The sequence below is a fragment of the Fukomys damarensis genome, unplaced genomic scaffold (genome assembly GCF_012274545.1).
Source record: "Fukomys damarensis isolate Sample0158 unplaced genomic scaffold, DMR_v1.0_HiC HiC_scaffold_4, whole genome shotgun sequence".
NCBI classification, from domain to species: domain Eukaryota; kingdom Metazoa; phylum Chordata; class Mammalia; order Rodentia; family Bathyergidae; genus Fukomys; species Fukomys damarensis.
In genome coordinates this window covers 6,841,175-6,862,455 of record NW_022900916.1, presented here as the reverse complement: position 1 = coordinate 6,862,455, position 21,281 = coordinate 6,841,175, and the positions used below count along the sequence as shown (strand labels likewise).

The following is a 21,281-nucleotide window of genomic DNA, read 5'->3' as shown; positions in this document are numbered from 1 at the left end:
AACCAAGATCCCCGCCTGTGGTGGTGGCCATGTTACAATTTCTCTAGGATATAAGTGGAGTAGGAGAGGACTGGCAGAGGCAGTGATTTTGGTTCCTTGTATAAACATATTGTGCTGTGAAAGCATGAAGGGCAGAGACAGGTTAGAAAAGGAACTGGCAGTCTCCCAGTACTTAATTCTATGCCACTTACAATATATAATATTCTCAGTGAAGCCTCAGAACAACTCAGTTCTGAATTCTAATCATTCCCAATTTAAAGGCAGTGAGAAGACACACAGAGAAGTTAAATGACCTGTTCTCCATGCCCAGGAATTGGAAATCTGGGATTTGACAATTACATCTATTTCTATTTCTATAAATGGTCTCTTGTCTATGTATTTTCTTTCTTTAATATATGATTTCTCATTGGTGAGAGCAGGCATTTAGCATGTTTGCACACATGCGCACACACAAACATTCTTTACATCTTTTAATAGCATACATCAGAAAGGAGATAAAAGAAGCCAAAGTACCGCAGCCAATTTTCTGTTATTATAATTCAGGTAATATCCAGTGAAACACAATGGTTGTAGGAGGCATGACAAGAAGGTTGTAATATCTAGTCCCTTCTTCACGGGAGGCTGGCCGGGACAGCTGTCTGCTGCATCAGCTCTGGACTTAAGCAACCCTGAATTCAAATTCCAGATCTACTACTGGCTCAGCTGTGTGACTTTGGGCAAGTCGCCAACCTTGCCTGTCCTGTATGTCCCCAAATTCCCTCCCTAAACTCTTCCAGCCCAGCCTCAGTTGTGCCTTTTGCCCTGTGCTCTCATAAAACCTTCAACTGGCCTCTCATTGCAGCTTATTTCTTATATCATTCATCATTAAGAGGATCCAAGGAACGCCTAAAGATCAAGTAAACAAAATTAGGGTAGATGTATTTGAAGGTGGGTGGAAAGTAAATCGTTAACACAGGGCCCTATTTTGCTATTGAAGGCTATGCTCTACATTAACTTTGAGCTTTCAAGGTGTCAATTCAAACCAAAGAGAAAAGCGATTCAGATTTTCCAGAATATTTAAGACAAACCCAAACCAGCTGCTTAGAAGGACATAGTTAGTATTCCTGTCAGTAAGCCCTAGGAACTATTTCTCCCCAAATCTCAGAAATCCTAAATTAAAGCTCCACAGCTACCATTTCATGGCCTCTTCAAACCTTACCAAAGTACATTAGTGATTGATTTTCATATTTATTTCCTTCTTTATATCATGGACTTCTACGTACAGGGACTACATGTTACTCATCTCTGTATCACCCGACAGCAAAAGATAATTTTTATTAAGTAACTAAATTATGAATGTGTTAAGAATTTTGTTTCCAGATACACATCAGTAACTTCAAAAAACCGAGAAACGTCTTCAAAGTATGCTGAAGCATCAGCATTTCTGATTTCCTATCTGTTCTACTTCTGTTCTGCTAGGTCACCGTTCACCACGTGTATAACTTTATTCTTAGAAAATCTAAGAATTCTTTGGGACACATATGACAAGGTGCCTCCAACTTGCTACCTGCATGTAATTATTTCCTTAGAAAAATCAGTGAATAGCCATATGCTTTATGGACATTTAAAATATTCACTTTTCCATCAAAATGAGTTTCTAGAGTTCATGGAGAATGAAAAATACTGAGAACTAGTTTGCTATAGCTCATACCCTACAAACAGTAGAAGCTGGGTAGATCTAATTTCCTTGTGCTAGTTGCTACAGAACATTTACACGGTCACAGAAGAAGTCACTCCTCTGGAACCTAAAATACTTCCACTGTCTAAAAGACTCACAAAGAAATGTTATGTGTTGAACAGAGAAGACTCATCTTCCTTATGCTTACAAACGGAGTGCTTTTAAGTCCTTTTCGCTAGGATTTGGAGGCCTTCCGATGTGTTCCCCTGCAAGGTTTCAGTGGGGTCCAATGTGAGAGGCAAAGGTCATGTTCCTGTTCATAGTCTCTGAGTTAAGTACTATTTCATCCAGCTTCCATGTAAAACAAGAACCTGGGAATCTATTAAGAGTTCTTAGTCTTTAATCACATCTAGTCTTTTGTCATATTCTACTCTTCAGATATTAAAAGCTAAGAATGTAAGGTCCATATTGTGAAGAGGGCAGATTCTAACAACTCCATTTTCCCTTGCAGAAGGGGAAAGGCCACGGGTATTAGACACTTCCGTGCTGGATGGCTAAGGGATCAGGGTATTCAAGGGTGACATTCTCCCACCTCCTCTCTTCCTTTCACTCCTCTGCACTGTGAGATGGAAACTTACAATCATATGCATATGGCAGAGTCTTCCAATTTTAGATTCACGTGAGAAGTTTTAAAAGTTAAAAAGTCCAGATGACTCAGGCCTGCTCTATAAATTAGTTGATTCATACAGAATGGAGTACAGGTATTGGTGTATTTTTTTTTTTTTTTTTTTTTTTTTTTTTAAGGAAGCTTCCAGAGTAATTTTAACAGGCTTCCAGATCTGCAGTCTCCCGAATGAGAAAGTGAGAAGAGATTTTGCATCAGGGTTTTGTTTCATGCCTGGTGAGATTTATGTGGAAGCCTCTCAGTATGTGGCCTTGGAGGGCACTAGGAAATGCTATTTTGCTTCACCAAAGATCTTCTGCCAGCAGAAGTTTCAGAAATACACAGAAAGAAGCAAATTTCTACTTACAGGCCAGAGTCCTATTTGACTGCCCTTTCCTTCTCTGGGGGAGGGAGCAGAGGCATAGAGAGAGAAGTCATCCCTGCCAAAGTCCTGTGTCCTGTCCTGCTGCAGGCCACCAAAGCCATTATCCGACCCTCATCACTGGTGTTTGCCCTCACTCCAGCCTCTTCATCCCCACCTTGCTTTTCCCCTGGCACTTCTCATGAATGACACTTTCATATCCATTGGCTACTATGGCACCTTTCTGACTTCAGTTGGCAATTGAGAAATTAGATCTTTGGGTCATTGTCGAAGGCAGAAAGAAGAGAGAGCAGCTTTTAAGTGGCAAAATGTTTCCAGTGTAATCAAGGCGGTTGCACTAATTACTCCACAGTATGCAATCACCAGTGCTTACAAAATATTTGTTGAATAAACGCACAGATGGAGTCAGGCATTATGGAAAGTGAGAGCGCTCACTGTTTTTCACTTTCACTCTCTCATAATGTGTACATGGTGACAGTCACACTTGGTGTGAAACTTAGGGCTACCTCATGTCATACAACTTCTGCATCTCCTCAGACGTTCTAAGGACAGGGGAAGAGTCATCCCCCTCCCGTGATAAAATACTTGGAGCCAGGGAGCGCTAAACCGCAGCTGCTCTCTGGCCACTGAATGTGCTCAGATGCAAAGGTGCTATGGTAGGGATCCAAGTGGGAGCATTGGGGCCCGCACTCTGCAAGGGCCAGGGAAGGCTGGCTGGGGACGTGGCCCTCTAGCTTCCCACATCACCTCTTCTCTGCACGCTTACTTCTTCTGGAGCTTCCTGAATGAACTCACAGTGTGGATTTCCCGGCTGCATAAAATGTCCTCAGCTTTCTCTGAGCCTAAGTATGAGTCCCTGTTCCTGCATTATTACTGCCTCACATCTGAATCCCTGGACTGGGGCTACACTGGCGGCTGAACACACACGCCACGCCCTCCTCCATATTAACACAATTCTGAAGAAGGTTCCCAGTCGGGGTGGCGGACCTGTGGCACAGATGCCACAGCCGGCTGTCTGTTATCAATGAACACTCGAAAAGGTTCGCCATCCCTGTTCTATGATGTTTTCTTCCAAGTTTGGGTAACTGGAATAAAAATAACTTCAAACGCAATAAAAATTACTTCCTGCTTTAGAAACTAAGAGGGGGAAAGTAGCCGTACAAGAATCTTCTGAAGGCAGGATCTGTCACTAAGAGCTCGGCCAGCGTAGCTGTGTTGCTTGCATTCACACCCAAACTCTGTCACACTCAAGGCATGTGATCTTGGGGACATCATTTACATTCTTTGTGCTTTCCAGTTTTTTATTTGTAAAATTGGGATAAAAATAATATCAACCTCATAAAGTTGCTATGATGTTAAATAAGTTAAAATGAGTAAACTTCTTGAGAACAGTGAAGTACTATTATGATCCATCAAATACTGATTTCTCAGGTTCTCTTTGCTAGGTGCTCAAGAGAAGAGGAAAATGATTAATTGGGTATAAAGTGTGCCAGAGGGGAGAAACAAGGAACAAAAAAGAATCATAAAATAGAGCTTACATAATACAACCTATGCCTGACAGTGCTGTAAAAAGCTAAATATGAAAAGTACTAGATTAAAGCATAGTGTCTTAAATATACATTATTTTAAAATACGAGCTTTGGATGAATGAAAGAATTGAATCTACTTTACTTGCAGCATTTTAAAACAGAATAATTGAATACTGCCTCTTGAAAGGTTTCGTCCCCATTCTAACACTTACGTGATCATTTTCTTTCTATAAATGTCCATTTTCCCTACTGAACCTGGAAGAGTGGGGTGGGAAGACAGCCACTCACTCTCTCTGTTCTTCCTGGGGCCTAGAAGATGACGGCTTTAGGGATGTGGGGCCCATGTGGGAGGAATCCTGGCCAATGAAACGAGTATCCCTGTGTTGGCTTTGAAATCCACAGCCGAGTCTGTCCTCACGCCATGAGGCTGAGCTTCCCCAAATGTCTCTTTCACGTGAATGACTGCTCTCCTGTCCCGGTAGCACCGCCGAGTTCCTCAGCAAGGCATCAACTGGGTATGGAATTTCACACGTGAGGAGCCATTCATCACTCAGCCATTGCTGCTCGCTGACTGCACAGGAAACTCGGTACTTTCCTCCCACCTGGCAGACAGCACCATGTGCGCTGTCCCTCATGCTGTGAAGGCCCAGGGCCCGAAAGACTCAAGGACTCGATTTCAGAAAAACCCAGAGCCACCAGACATACATTAAAATGTTGTTTCTATCCATCCCTTCCCACTTCTATAAAACATCTATCTAAAATGTTATTGCTGAGTGCAGCAGGAGCTCACTGTTTTCAAAGGTGCTTTGAACCTTTTGCTTCCAGATTGAATGAAAGTAGTGAGCGATAAGCTTAGAGGTAAGGGAAGGTTTACCTAAAAGGAAACTAAGAGACTGCACTATTGCAAGGTCTTTCTATTTGAGAAATAAAACTAGCAACCCCCCCTGGACCGGTGTCTTCTGGCTCTGGCTTAAGTTCTTTAGGTCTCACACATAAATTCACAAATCAGCTTGCTAGATCCTGGGGACATGAAGATGAACACAGTATAACTCCTCACCCAAGGGGCTCATATTTCAGTGGGAAAGATGCCCAAGTCAGATGAACATCATTTGCCTAGGGAGTTAGTTCCCCCAGGCATGGGATTTTCAGTTTCAATATGCAGACAGTCCTCAGTAAACTGAGGGGAGCTGGTTATCCTGTAAGTGCCCAGAACGACATAATCAAGGAAATAACCCACTGAAAGAAATAAGTAGAGTGATGGCTCAGGGAGAGTCTCTCAAAGAAAGAGAAACTTTAGATTCTACAAAGATGAAGGTGTTTTGCCACATGAAGAAAATGACACTTTAAGAACATAGGCAAGGACAAGGTGTTGGGTAATATTCAGGTCTGCCTAGCTAGAGTGTAGAGCAGGTGCACACATATGTAGGGTGGGGGTGTGGGCACAGAGGTATTAAAGAGGAGATGGAAGTTAAAAGGGCAGTTGCAAGTCATGGGATGAAGTTCTGTTCCGTGTGACAAACTCCCTACTTCCATTGGGATTTGGGTCCAGTGGACCACTATGGTTTTGAAATCTCCCTCCCGAACAATGTAGCTTATTTTCCAATTTGAAAGACTGTAAGACAAGATTTCCCCATATCAAGCAAATGGCAGAGTCATGGTGCACCCTGGAATTCTCAGTAACGTCAGCATTACCCCCTGGATGCCTCCAATGCACTAGGTTTTCTTCTTCCCTGGGCTACAAGGATGAAGAAGAGACACCGGTGACTGTGTAGAGTCACATCATCCAGGGAAATGATTACTTAGGCGAACAGGATGGATAAGAACAGTGTGGCAGGCCTGTAATGTATGCTATGTTGAATAGGACTGCTATTCTCAATAAAGTATTTATGAGTTGGTAAAATGTGAAGTCACATTATAGTTTAAGCCCACTGAACTATAAAAAATAATAGCTGTACCCAGTGGTACACATATACATGAATACAGGAATGTTTTGGGGTCTAACTCCAAGGAGAGGAACAGGATAATTGGAATAACACTCAGAATAATTGGAAATCATGGAGGCAGCATTACCAATGTCTAGGATCACATAGGAGGATGCAGTCAGGGAAGAAGGCTGGTGAGGGAAGACGACAAGATGAGCAGATTCTGGAGGTTGACAGACCTACAGACAATTTCAGTTTCACGCTACATCCAAACTCCCCATGTTCCCAAATCCAATATTCAGAGATGAGAAAAAAAAGATTTTAAGTTATTATTCTTGAGTACTGGGTCTCTCAGACCCCCAGCTCCTTCTTTTATGTGCTAGATTGTGATGCAGGAGGGACTAGAATTGCAAACAAAATTTTAAAAATACTTCCGATGAGTTTTAGAGGGAAAAAGACCTTCTGGCTTAATACCTGGAATCCATGTAGAATCTTCCCCGGCCACTTATAAGTGATCATGAAACCTGGGTGTGTGCAGGCAGGAGGCTGTAGATATGGAAGATGAAAGACCCAGGGGAGATAGAAAAGGTATAGAGGGGAAAAAAAGCATCAAATTTTAGCAGCAACAAGAACAAAGAAAGCAAAAGAAATTGCTTCCTTGTTGCTTTTAAAGGATCGAAATGAGGCAACTCTTGTTGCAGCTTTACATAATTAACACATGATGTCTAAAATTATGCCATTTCTGGAAGATCAAAGCTCATAAGGACTAGATGGTGGCTTTGTGTAATGGTAAGGGAGGTGTATTTTCAAACAACTTGCTTGCTTTTTTCCAAAATACAAATTTATGCCCTTACCTTGGGCTGGGCTTGGGTTTTTCATTTTGAAAAGATGCACTGCTGGATATTTTAAAAGAAGATTTTATTTTGCAGAGTTTTAAAGTTACTTAGTTCCTGCTCAGATTTAAGTTCTGCCTAATAGAAGCCACAATGTGTTGAAAGACACAGTCGTTTGCAGAATGAACGCCAACTTTGTAGACAGAAGCGAGAAGGGGGAAGCGTGGATGGTAGTGGAGGTTGGGAGCTAATGTTCCTCTATTAAGCAGTTTGTGCCCGCTCTCAGATAAACAGGTTGCTTGCTTTTAATTCACCTGTTCCTCAGAGAGGGTAAACAATTTCCTGCCAGCCTCACAGTAAGGGGCAGATGCAGGAATCAAGCCCAGCTCTGTGTACTGCCAAAACCCAAGAACATTGATTTGACGTGTTTCTGACACAAATATACATTTTCTTCTCAAGTGAAATGTGCAGGCGGAGGCTATGCCTGATAATCTACAGTGTACTTTGCTAAGGTGATTCTCAATTTCTTTTCATCAGCTTTCATTATGAACTGGAAACTTTAACAATATTGTAAATTACCTTCTGGTGCTCCAAAGACAAACATGTAAAAATGCAGAATGTTGTTTTGATGTACTTAATGCTTTTATTTTTAAAGGACTAAATGATTGTGTACAAAGAAGCAGTGACTGAAATATGTTTCACTAGAAAGCACGCACATGTGTCTATGCTTTATTTATTGAGGAAGTAAGAAGCTGAATGGTAATGAAGACAGGAACAAGGAGCCGGGAGATTGGCTTTGAACAGTATGGTTCCCGATCCAGAAGTGTATCTTGTAAGAGTTGTTTTCTGGCTTTCTTTATGGCGACTTCAGACACTAATTTACTGAATTCTTTGTTCTTATCAGCCCTAGAGTTTGAGCACGGACCGCATCTCTGGCGATGACGGTAAGGATAATAAGGTGACTCCAAACTAGTATTTATGAATCACATGGACGTTGTTTGGGAGGGAGAATGGGGAAAGTCAATAATTACACAAGCACATTTGTCTTTCCTTAAGCTTTGGAAAGGGTGCTCTGGATGTCGGACACTTTCAGTCCTGGAGGGGTCCTGAGATGTAGTAGGAAAAGGACATGTAACAGAGTATTTCCTTGTAGGACAGCAGGTGGATCCTTGAGGCCAGTGAGAAGCCTCCCTGCCAATAGCTACTTACATCAGAGCCTCGTGTTACTGGGGGACTTCTTAGCCCACTCACACTATGTTCCCCAGCCCATCCAGGCAGAGCAGAAGGACAGGGATGAAGCAGGACTCCCTGCTCTTGCTGGTGCCTTCCAAGCTCACTTTTGACTTCTGTACCTCCCCAAGGTCAAAGCCACTTCCAGAATCACTGGTAGATGTGAGCTTCTGGGAGCAAACAGGCGGCTAAGCGTTACTGGAAGGGTGTGCCTACCCCTTGCTACTTTGAGAACTTCCCCTGATGCTTCTCAACTGCAGGTGCCTCATCTGTAAATATCCTACTCACTTCATGCCATTGTTTGAAGAAGCAAACAAGATAAAATATATGAAAATATTATGGAAGAAGTGTTGTAGACATTTCAGTTGATTTTAGCACTTTTGGAATGTTGAGCGCCCAAGGGCAAATGTAAAGCCTCTTCCCCGTCTTGAGGATCAGCTTGGCTCCCTGGTGCCTGACCCTCCAGCTTCAGCTTCTGCGTTCGTACAAATGGATGCAATAGTGTTTGTCATACAGCACTGTGATGATGAAGTCAGTTTTTGAAAATGCTTAATACATACCAACTGCTTAATAATGGTAAGCATTCATATTTTTTCTCTGGACTAACTAGTAGGAAATAAGATGAACCACTTTGGAGATAACATTTTTGCCTGAGGTAAATGTCTACCAAATTACTAAGCGATACTATATAAAGCATATCCACTTTGACATCCAATTAAAACTGGAAAAAGTTAAGGAGGAAAAAAGTTTATGGGAGTTTTTCAAACTCTGTCTAGAAATATTTGCTTATTGGAAACTTGAACTGAGATCTTTACATTAAGACAAACTCAAGGTATGCTTTCAGACCCCTAAAGATGAGTTTCTTCTAGACTTTGTTTGAAACTATCAAACTATTGGTTTATCATAGCAAGCAGACTTTCTTTTGCTATTCATAGACCTTATTAACCTTGGCCACAAACCAGAAGTTTCTTCTTGACAATGCTGAAATTAATTTTACATAGCTAGATTGAATATAAACACGAAATTTGATAAGTTTTTGTTATTCATCCATTTTTATTACATCATCAGCTGAGTCTACTGTAATATAATTTCATCTAGTTAAATATGAAGTCATTAGTCACAAATAATACTTAGCAATGTCATTTTCTATTACTTAAAAATGCAAAAAACTTTCCCTTCAAATGTGTTCAGCTATAACAATTAAGAATAGTTTTTACTGAGTTTTTATTTGTAAATTTACCCTTTATATTTCTGCCCTTTTCACTGAAAATCTTAATATCAGTCTCTTAATAGTAGTCTAATGTCTTTACATATCAAGTGCATTTTTATTCTCCTGCCATAACATTTTTAAAAGAGTCTATTATAATATTCTACCATTAGGGGAAGCCTTTTCCCAGAACTCTCATATGATGGGATTAAAATCATTAAATTGAAATAAAAGAATGGTAACATACATTATTATTTAGCTAAACAAAAATAGAAACTGAAAGTAAATACCTTTGAAATCTTAAGTATTCTTTGATCAGCAGCCGTAATGAGAAAGTAGCAAGGCTTAATACAGGGAAATGGTACCTCCATCCATGCTAGTACAAAAGGTACTGGACATTCCTTGAACTAGTAGAGAGCCTAGCAGTCACCTAATCTGAACTACTCACGGATAATGGATAAAAGCCAGGGAGGTTAACTGTAATTTGTACTAACCCGTAAGATCAAAATCACGGCTACATAAAAGGACAAACCGTTACTAACATTGTGGTCCATGCTGCAGAAAAGGAATTTTAAAAGATACACTCTCCCTATTAATGAAGAGATGAATTGCAGTTTTCATGTGGGGGTTAGGCAGTGTTACATCTTATCTAGCAAGGCTGGCCCCTGTCTGCTTTACTCAATTATCGGGTGCCCAACAAATGACACAAATCTGCTGCTTCTGCACACATCTGTGCCAGTGTTGGCATTTCTCCTGAAAGGGATTCTAGTCGTGCATCTATTAAAGATCTACAAGAGACAAATGTCAACCAATGACTTAAATTCTTCAAAGAGTTCTTTTCCAACATCAAAGGAAAAAGAGAAGCAGCGGTGTTTCAGGGGTAGGTCTCCACCGCGGCACATTCTTGATGAATTTTTGGGATAAGTTTGCCTGCAATTTCCATTTCGTGTGCTAACTTTAATACTGAATCCCAGACCAAGACCTGATTCCAAAGTATGTCATGCTACAGACTGTCAGCACGACAGTCTGCCACAATCTGCCGTTCCAACACGAGAGGCACGGGTACACTAAATCTGCAGAGAAGAGAGTGCACAAGCTGTAAGAGCTGTTTCTCCAACAATAGTGTGACAATGGCCCACTGCTCACAGCGCACTGCCTGGGCGGAAGGTGGACAGCACTGTCCAGGGAGACAGCTTCCGGGGACAGGGGCCCCTCCTCCAGCAAGAGGGACACTGCCTCCCCTGGACTTCTGGGTGCTCTCTGTGCGGGAATATCCTGCCCTGGCAGCTCCCGCCCAGCCTGTAAGGTGTCTGCACTCCCATGGGCAGAGTCCCTGTCCCAGCTGTCCTGACTGTCTTCTTCCCAAAGCTTCTCTCAGGTCCATGTGGTCTACGAAGAAGGACAGAAGGCAGGAACATGCAGAACACAGCATGATGTCTCCATCTGACCTTCCTGCTGCTCTTCTGTAAGGGTGAGGCCTCAGGACCATGGACTTTACCTGTCTGTGCTCAACCTCTCCAAAATGCCTAAGCAAAGGCCTCCTTTGATTTGTTTGGTTCATAAAAAATGCTAAAAGACAACCCAATCAACTCTTCCAAAAAGGTGGCCGGAGATTGCAATCATTACTATTTCTAAATATATTCTCCAAGAAAACTTAATGCAAGACTAATAGTTCCTTTGTAAATTATTGACTTTAGAACTAATTCTCATAACCTATTTGAATTATAAAAACAATTTGTGAATAATAACATTTCTGCATAATTCTGGCACCAAGGAGGATAATTCATTGTTATTTGTAAAGTTCACTGCACTATAAAATCAAGTTAAATCTCTAGATACCTAAAACACTTGTTATTTGACATTAAGAAATCTCTGGTGTAAAGTAGTTTGTGAGATCAAACAGTTGGTAATAAAAGAATATTTAATTATGGAGTCAAATGTTCTTCCATCCAGTGGAACTGACATTAGAAGTGGGAGAGGGTGACCAAGACACAGCAAATGCCACTGCCTTAGAATCAGCCAGCTGCAGTGCAGCGTTATTTGTCTCAGCACCTCTGGCGTCAGACATCTCTGACATCACGCAGGGTGAACAGTGGCACCCGGACCTTGGCTGGACGGTAATGGTGAGAGGGAGAATGTATTTTGAAAGGATTGGGTATAGAAAATACGCACGGGTCCATGGCATGGGGAGTGAAAGGAAATCCCAAGCCTTTCAAGCGACCCATCCTTGCCTGCAGCTCTAGAGAAGTGAGTCAAACAGTTGGGGCACGAATAGTGTGAAGGAGCCTGCAGAGGGCGAAGGAGGTGCCAGCCACTCAGCATCAGAAGCTCGGAGGGGGTACAGAGAGTGCGCGCGAGTCCCGAGGCCCCTCACTTATTCCAGGCGTCAGAGGGACTCAGTCTCAGGGGGCCTGATTACTTTTCTCCAGGCTAAAATTGATGCCATAAACTATAAATAGGTATAAGTCAGCTCGAAGGAAATAAGAAGATAAATAAGTCCCTTTTTAGTAAAAAGAAAGGAAAAGGGAAGGGCATGAGGGAGGGAGGAAAAAGAAAAAGCAAGAGCAGAGTATAGTCTGGTTAGAGATGAGCTGCCCTAAGTGTGCACACACGTGCACATGTGTGTGTGTGTGTGTGTGTTGTGGATTTATCTTTCTTTTGTTTTTTCAACCCTGAACTCAAGCTTCCTGACTCACACTTGAGAATAAGCTCAGGAAAATACTCTGCAGTAGGAAACTGCAGCAGCTGCTCTGTCCACCACATGGCCCTGGAGGACCCATGTCGCTCCCCGGAGCTCTGGTCTCCTTGGTACAGGCGATGATCATCACTGGGGATAATGGGGGGGGCAATAAAGGTTAAATGTGCCTGCCATTCACTACTTCCTGGATTAGCACAAATCCCCGCCAGGTGAGATGAGAGGTGGCTGGGATAATTATGACCATCTAACTTCCTTCCAGATTACCCCGGAAGCCCAAGTCCTACGGCAGCACAGGAACATTGCTTGTGTAGCCCTTCTTTCACCAATGTCCACAGGGCTGTGGAAATATCAGCCATTTTAAAGAAACACTGTTCTTATTCCGTGTGTCTCATCCTGGCTGTGAGCTGAAGGTGTCTCTTTCCAAATCAAATAGTTTTCCTTAGAATCGTTCAGTGTTTGGAGTATGTTGGAGTCATGAAATTACTGGAAAAACAATGCCAAAAGGAGAAGCCATATGACTGAAAAATCAAAGATTGAAAAAATAATGTTCATGGAACACTTACTACAAATCTATGCAAAATGCTAAATGCCACTTCTGGAATGAGATCACCTAGGTTAGAATTGTGTCTCTATTATTTAGTACTCGTAAAAATAGCTGCACCTGGGTTTCCTCACTACAAGGTGGGGAGATACAACTCCACAGGGGTCTGGGCGGGCTAAATCAGCTACCTAGGAGGCAGTTCGAATACTACTTGGGCTGTTGTAAGTGCACAACATCCCCATCCTTCTTCCTTCCTTGCTTCTTTTTCCTTCCCTCTCTTCCTGCCTCTCCGTGCCCTGCCTGTCCAAGATCTCACAGCTGGGCCGCTGCAGGGCTGGTGCACTGTGCAAGCGGCAGCTCGCGCTTTTGGCCACGCAGTGATAACACGTGACCGAGGGCTGTCTGAGCTTTGGAGCTCGCCCTACCACGGACAGTCACGGAGCAACTCCTCAGCGCCATCAGTTTAGTTTAGCCACGCCCGTGACACGGATGCGTAAGGTGGGGAAAGGATTTCTTTGTGAAATCGCTGTTTGCAAAGCATAAAAATGTATTCTAGTTTTTAAAGATCGATGAAAAGCGGAAATAGTTTAAAAATTTAACTTTCATCCTAGACTTCCAAAACCACTGAGATTTGAGCTAGGTAGTTTAAAATTTTAATTTCCAGTTGAAACTATTTTACATGTAGCCTGACTTTTAAGGAAGTCTATATTTAGGAGCGTTTTTGTTGGAAAATTTAGAAACTCAAAGGCATGAAGTTCCAACTTGCTACATCACGATGAATGCTCACCATTAACCAGGACATGCATCTGGTTTTCCTTTTATGTTAAATATTACCCCTGGAAATGTTATGCAGCATTTCCCATACTTTCTGGAATTGCAGACAAGTTATGTTTTATAGTAGCAGATGTGTGGTATCACATGAAAAACGTGCAAAACCTTTGCAGGAAAATCACATCTGTCAGTCCCCTCTATGGTTTTAACTCTACTTCCATGGTCTGCTTCCCTTTCTGTGCCAGAGGAGTCAGCTTGGCAGAAAAGCTGTCCCAGGAAATTGTGTCTTCTGGACCAGCTAGTTAAGCAAATTGTGTAACTGCCATTAAAACCAAAATGTACCCAGCAGACATAATTTCACAAAAGAGGGGGAGAAAACCACATTTGTACAAAAGTCACAGCTGTTCAACTCTACATTTTGCACTTTTTTTTTGCATTAGAAAGTGTTTCCTTTCTTTATGAACAGTGACAGTTACATTTCTAGTTAGCAGCTTCAGGACTTTTTAATACATTGCTAAGTGCTGCACTAGCATGGATTTGGTGTCTGTCAAGAAAAATTGGGCCAAATTCTTTCTGCTGCTACATGGAAGAGGAATTTGGTTCACCAGCCCTGCCTGTAGAGGAAGTAAGATGGTGAGTAGGGCTCACTGGCCCCCGGGGTATGGAGCTGTGTGGCTCCATCTGCTCCTCCAAACAGCTGCCCCTGTCCCCATATTAAGGTCCACCCGAGAAGGACTTCTCTTCTTGTAGGTGTTATTTCCAATGGCCACGGTGTCCAGGGCCACGCTGAAGTCATGCATATAGGAATGTGGTGGCCCAAAATGCCTGGGCAGAGCTGGTCTCCCTGGGCTCTTTAGCCAGAGGGACAGCTGTGTGTGGGGAGGGGATGTTTTGTGGGAGTCTTTATTCTTCTGCAGCAGGTCCTCCCAGAGCCTCGTTTGGCCCTTCCTGGATTACACACACTAAATTTATGAGAGGAATTTGAGCAAGAATTTGGAGTCTGGGCTCTGTCTCCAAATGAGTGAGGTCCAGATTCCAGCCCTTTATCACAAGAATGTGTGACAGTGGGTAAGTTCCTCTTAGCCAGGGTCCCTTCATCTGTGAACTTCAGGTAACTTATTCCATTGCCACTATGGAGAGGATTATAAATGTGGCCAAGACTGTCGAGCACTCAGCCTAGACCATGGCATATACCAAGTACTAAACTATTAGACATTTTGATGATACCATGGGTCTTTCTGGTGCCTGACTATACCACAATTATAATCTTCAAAGTGAATTTGCAGGGGACAGAAATAAGGCTCAGTAGGGTAATGTCAGCTACAGTAATAAAACCTGGCCACTTAAACTTTCTTCTGCTGTTGATTTCTAGCCTCCTATCTGGCTGTGCATGGGAGACAGGAAAATGTGCGTTTGTTTGCGTCACTGTGCCAGAAGCACAGCACTGACTCCCATTTGGCTGCTGGGCTGGTGACAGAGCCCACTGTGCAGTGGTTGGTGTGTTCAAAGAAGGGCTGTCCGTCAGCTGAGGTGGACAGATGCCCAGTGTCCGAGCACAGGGGCTGTTCCGGCTACCCGTGGGGTGGGAGGGATGCTTCCCTCAGCCCACAGCCAGCACCTCCAAAGGCATAGGTGGCTGCATAATGAAACATGAAAAGGACAGCTCTCCAGAGAATTCACTGCCCCTGTCAATAATATCAGTGAGTGTAAGAGTTTCATGATCAGAGAGTACAACAGGATGACTGCGCTTTGTTAAATATCTAAATATCTAAATGAGAAATAAAATATATGATTCTATGAAATATTGACCTGAATGTTATCACTGCAATTATGAACAACCATTTAAAGCAGGTAGTAGGTATTTTATAATTTTGGTATCTACACTGGAAAAGTTGTTATGATAACAAACTAGAAATCTATTATTTTTTGCTGTAAGATTTTTTTTCAACTAAAACACCCTATGGACTGAAAGCAATGAACAGCCAATGTTTACATATATATTCATGTAATTTCCAAAAATAGGACTATTATATATATATATATACACACATATATGTACATATATATGTATATAGATCTATATATACATATATATATATATATGTATATATGCATATATATATGGAAAATAAGAGCATAGTGGATGTGAGAGATACAATTGAAATAACCATGTAGGTGTATTGTAATTAAAATACTTGACAAACTATCTTTGTTGTGATAGAAGATATTCTTCAGATCAAATAATGTATACATTGAGTACAATGAGGAGGTTTAATTATGTTGGTGAATTTTTCCTACAGGATGTTTCTGAGAAATGTTGGGGATAATACTCAATCCAGCTTTCTCATTAGGTTGGAATTATTTGCTTACTTATCCCAGTTTTCACCTGGGCCTGATGTGCCCTTCTATCTCATGATGCTATGGGCAGACCCTTCGGGCTCTGGAACGGGATGGAGCCATGACGAGCAGTGCAGCCTGACGCAATGAGGAGGCAGGTGAATTACCGGGACACACTGCGGCCCGTACGCATGACCTCACAGTGGCCTATGGTGGCAGTGATCACGAATGACTCATACAATTATTGGACATGTCTGTCTGTTCCAACTACGTGTCACGGTGGAATTCTGGACACCTTCTGATGATGGCGATCATACATGGGCAACAAAGTGGAGAAATGTAGGGAGAAGTCTAATTGAAACAAAACAAATTCTAATGATACCAAGAGCAGTTTTTCTAGGGCTATAGCCAATGTTCACTATAATAATTAACTACTGGGAGTCTACCAGGGAAGATCTTCTTTGATGAACATATACCTCCAAGATCAAGAAGGTAGGAAGCATGAGTTTCTCTTTTCTATGAGAGGTGACTGGGGTAGGGGAGAAAAGTTAGAGTACAATAGCATTTCCTCATTGGAAGTAAATGAAAGGAATTAAGGAAATGGAGGAACAATCTGAACAATTACAATACAGCAGGGGTCAGCAGACTATGATTTTTAAGCCAAATGTGCCTCTCCCCCAGCTACTTTTTCAATAAAGTTTTATTTGAACATAGCCTCCCTAGTTTATATAGGTATTGCCTCTGCTTGTTTTCAAGCTATAAAAGCACAGTTGAGTGCTTGTGACAGAGGACTGTGGCCCCAATATCTTCTGTCTGGATCTTTATGGGGTTCGCCAGTATTCGGATTAAGGAAAGGGGTTTTTCCTTATTCCTCGGGGAAATATCACAAGAGTATCACCATTCAGTTCTCTTTCTGTACCTGGGAGCACCTCGGGTTCCAGCTGTAACAGGCTTGCACAGTGTGTAGACTGAGCCAGTGATTAAGACAAGGTATTTATTACACTGAGTGTTAAATTTATTCAGGAATGGCAGCTGTATGATTAGGATGATTATTGCAATACTTGAGTATCTGAAATGATTAGCAATTGAGTGAGACTCAGAGATCTTATAAGTATGTAAAAAGACTCTTTTGTTCTTCCAATTAGAGATACTTCTGCTGCACTCACCGCCATTGTTGTACCTGCCACTAGACATTAGCCACCATGTTAGAAGATGACGCATGGGAGATGAACTGACCCCTCCTTGGCTGAGTCTCAGAAGGACGCGCTATGCCAGCCGCTGGACTGGGGCTTCCCCAAAAGAAAATGGCGGCGAAAGTGTTTGAGACAAGCCCTGAAGTGGGAGGGCCCAGAGGGCAACCAGAATGCACAGTTTCTCCATCTATGCATCCCCAGCACGAAGGAGGGCTTGACAGCTAATAAAAGCTGTTTGAATATCCTCACGAAACAACTTAGTGGAAAGAACCCTTAATCTGTAAACCTTGACCGTCTAGTCTAGCGTCACACAGAATATGGTTAGAAAAACAAAGTCACAGTTTGATAAATAATGTGGAAGTCTTGTGTTTTCCAACCTCTGCATTGCTTGGGTAGTATATTTTCCACGAGAAACATGTGGGCTTTGTTCTTCACCCAAATAACTTAAAGAACATAACACAGTGGACAAGGAAAATTTTTTTTTTGCTATCAGAAGAGGGGACTCTGTAAGAATAATTGATATATTTAATTTTTACAATTGTGGCTATCCTTGATTTTCCTAAGAAAAACATGTGTACATAACCAAGTCTCTAATAGGCTCTTTACTTTGGATAAAAGGTTACTTAGATGGGAACAATTCACAGCATAAGACATTACTGCGATGCAAATTCTAATAGGTTACACAAAATCCAATCAACTAAAAAAAACTGTTGATTTACAACTGAATCCTAAAAGAGAAAAAAATTTAAATTTTATTTTATCATTCCATTGGAAACTATGGCTGATTCATTTAATTGATTTTGAAATCTAGTTTAATACAATATTCTTCTGCACAACCAGTCAGCTCCTAGCATTTTGATTGTGAAATGAAAGGCATTCACTTCGATATCGTTCATGACGACTCATTCAAAGGACAGTGTGAAACACACTTTTCCAATTGGTGTTTTAGAACCATGAGTCAAAGGAAAGGAAGGGATGACAAATTAGCCAGCTAGAAAGGCCAGTAACAGCTACCAAGTGCTGCTGGAGCCTTTGTGGATACTTCAGAATAAGATGAAAGGGAAAAGGGGCTGTCAGCCACACATGCTCGATAAATGAAATACTAACACAGCTTCACAACATACTCAAAACAAGGTAATATCACACTTAGAGACTTACTCAACATAGTAAGTGCCATATATGGGATCATCGATTTTTTCCCAGCCATATGGAAGCTCTGAAAAATAAAAAGTTATTTCTTTGAGTAAGTAAAGAATACATACCACAATTTTCTAATTAAAAGTAATAGAATTCAATTATTCATGGCTTGCAGAAACGGTCTACCAAAGCAGAATAAAGCATTCAGAGTTAGCACCAAATTTCAGACACATATTGTGGGAACCATAAGAAGCAATGATTGAAAATTGGCAGTTAAAATGCTGAGCTCTCTTTCTGCAGACATACTGCAGGATCTAGCTGTTTCGTCCATGCCGAGCAGGAGGGTGGCACAAACCACGTTCTCACCACTGAGTGGAATACAGAAGGCAAAGCACGTTCAAGAAAGTGCATACGGCTCTCTTATTTATTGGTATTGTTAAAGGAGCATTTCAGGATAAAGATCATATTTGCAAACCACATTTCTGAGGATGGGAAATTGTTTCTGATGACTGAAACAAAGGGATTATAAAATCTCAGTTGACGTCCTGCTACTGGAGAGAGTTCACTTGCTGTTTGCGCCACATGGATCAGAACTTGAATGCTGGCAGTACGCACTCTGGGCGCGATCTAAAAATAAAGTCTAAAATTCTACCCGTGCTTTACTTGACAATATGGCTCATATTTTAATGCTCCATGGTTAATTTCAATGCACACACAAATGGGAATTATCAACAGCATGATAAATGCTGCAATAGCCAAAAACGTGCTATTTGAAAGCTAAGCTTTGCTCCATGAAATTGCTCTCTCTGTTCACCGAGCTTCCATCCAACTCTAGCAATTGTGAAGGGTTTTTGATAGATATCAAGTTCACATGTATAATTTAAAAATTAAGAGCTATGGACGTGTTTAAGTAGTATATTCAAGTGAAATTTAGAAGTTTTGTTACAGTAGCAATGCATGCCATGATGGACAAAGTACACTGATAGAAAGCTAGGATCGCCTGCAGTGCTGCCAGCCTGAGTAAGCAATGTTAATATTTCGGTGGACGTCTCTCCTGTAAACGTTGAGGCCTAGACACATAATTTTTAAATAAATTATGTAATATGGTTGATATCATGTTGATAGCCTGATATTCTAGACAAAATACTGAAGACATCTTGCAATGTGAATGCCGATTATATACCACAATATTACTCTGAAGGGTGCAAAGGATTGCAATAGGCTGGTCTGTGCCATCACTGACCATTTGGGACTTCCTTGTTTGTACTTGTATGCATCATCTTGTATGCATCATCTGTGCCAGATGCACCCAAACCTAAACCTTTTCTTCTTTCCTAATGACTTTAGTAACTTTAGTTTCCCAGAGTTGGAATTTTGGATTACAGGGCATGCACCCTTTCATGGGTTTGGAAATACATTTGCAGGTGGAGACCTTCTCCCTCACAGGAGCACTGGTGGGAAGGTCTGAGTGATTTTGTTTCTCTGTACCCTTAAACATAGACCCACGGTTCTCCATCTGAAACTTTTAGGGACACACAGGTTTTAGAATTCAGAGTTGTTCTGATTTTCAAAAGTTAATGGGAAGCAACTGGCATCTGCTCTGTGACACTCTGGGCAAATGTGGGGAAGCACTTCGTAACAAACACACCGGCACAACTGCACCTAGACAGGCGATTCCCACCTGGAGACCTTAGTAATGCACAGCATCAATTCTTCAGTGACGGAAGGAGTCTTCCTTTCAAAATGAGGCTAGAAGCAAATCTCTGAGTGCTGACAATGATTTGGGAATTGCTGGATTTTTGTGTCCTAATTAATTTTATCTTAACCACTCAGGATTCAAAATTTCTGGACATACTCTGAATCCAGCAATCTTAATCAATGAGAAACACTGTTTATCATGTTACAACCACCACTTAATATAGGAGGAGAACAACAAGCCAGATGTTTTTCACCAAATCCCCCGAGCTATTGGGAGAATTTGGCTATTACAAATAATTAATTTGACAACATCTACTGAGTGTCTTCTATAAGCAGCTAAAATAAAATATAAAGAGAATGGATACCGATGCTATATTTATCATTTGCCCAACTTTAGTCACAGACACATATAACAAGTTCAGTATTATCTCATGAATACAAATGATTACACTTGATAATATAAGGAGTAAAAGTCTGATATGTAACTTATAGATACAGTCCTACTCCATTCCAATGCCATATAGAATCACTTCATGATCAAAATTTTTAGGGAAGTGGTTCTTTCTGAGACAGTCTTGCTGTGTAGTTCAGGCTGGACTTGAACTCACTACACAGTCCAGGCTGGCTTCAAACCTGTGACAATCCTCCTGTCTCAACCTCCCAAATGCTGGGATTATAGACATGGACCACCACACCTGGCTTGTGCATGGTCAATTTTTTCAAACTCTTTTGTGATAGAAACTGTTCCTTCATTTATCCCTTGCCTTTGATTCTTTATTTTGGGGGGGTATAAATTACTAGTTCTAAGCAATGCAACCCAGGGGGCTAGAGTTCATTGATTGTCTTCATCAGATTCACAATGCCAAGGTCCTAGGAACAATGTATTATATACTTTCCCATTTGCCACCATGAAGCCCACTTCAGATTTTATGGGGAATCTTTGTTTGGGGAGGTTCATAAGATACATTTATGTTTTAATATATATTCCTATTTTCGTTTTCTTGCTTGCTTCATACTTCTAAAGTAAAATACTAATTCATGCTGCAATAAAATTGTATGTTCTAAACTATCTGAACTTTAACATGAACTGTCAACTCACACTTTAAGACAAAATGATGCACTTTAGCTCTAATTTTCTATCACAAAGAGCTGTTGCTGTTTTAATTTAAATATTTTCAGGGAATTGTTAGAAAGTTAGTACAAGAAACCAATAACAGATACACACATTGCTTCAACTATAAATGTGACAGAACAGGTGTAAAAGCACATGGATGCACAGACAAGTGGCTGTTTATGTGTACAGAAGTGAGCCTAAGTCTCGCTAAACCTGCAGATGTGTTCCTATTTCCCTTAGTCACATTTTCCTTTTTTTAAAATCACAAAATAAGCACTGGAAATTTACTTTTAACTGATATAGTAAAAACATGAAAATTATACATGTTAATGAGGTCACACATGCTATTTCAACACATGTATCTTTGT

At 41.3% G+C, this 21,281-nt stretch overlaps 1 protein-coding gene across 1 annotated transcript in view; it reads right to left on the bottom strand.

Moving 5' to 3' along the window:
* Magi2 (membrane associated guanylate kinase, WW and PDZ domain containing 2) overlaps positions 1-21,281 on the bottom strand; it is a 439,692-nt gene that overhangs the window by 242,469 nt on the left and 175,942 nt on the right. Inside the window, exon 5 of the mRNA XM_033756513.1 lies at positions 18,123-18,180. Within this exon, the coding sequence (XP_033612404.1) occupies positions 18,123-18,180 (58 nt within the window). The remainder of the gene's footprint in view (positions 1-18,122; positions 18,181-21,281) is intronic.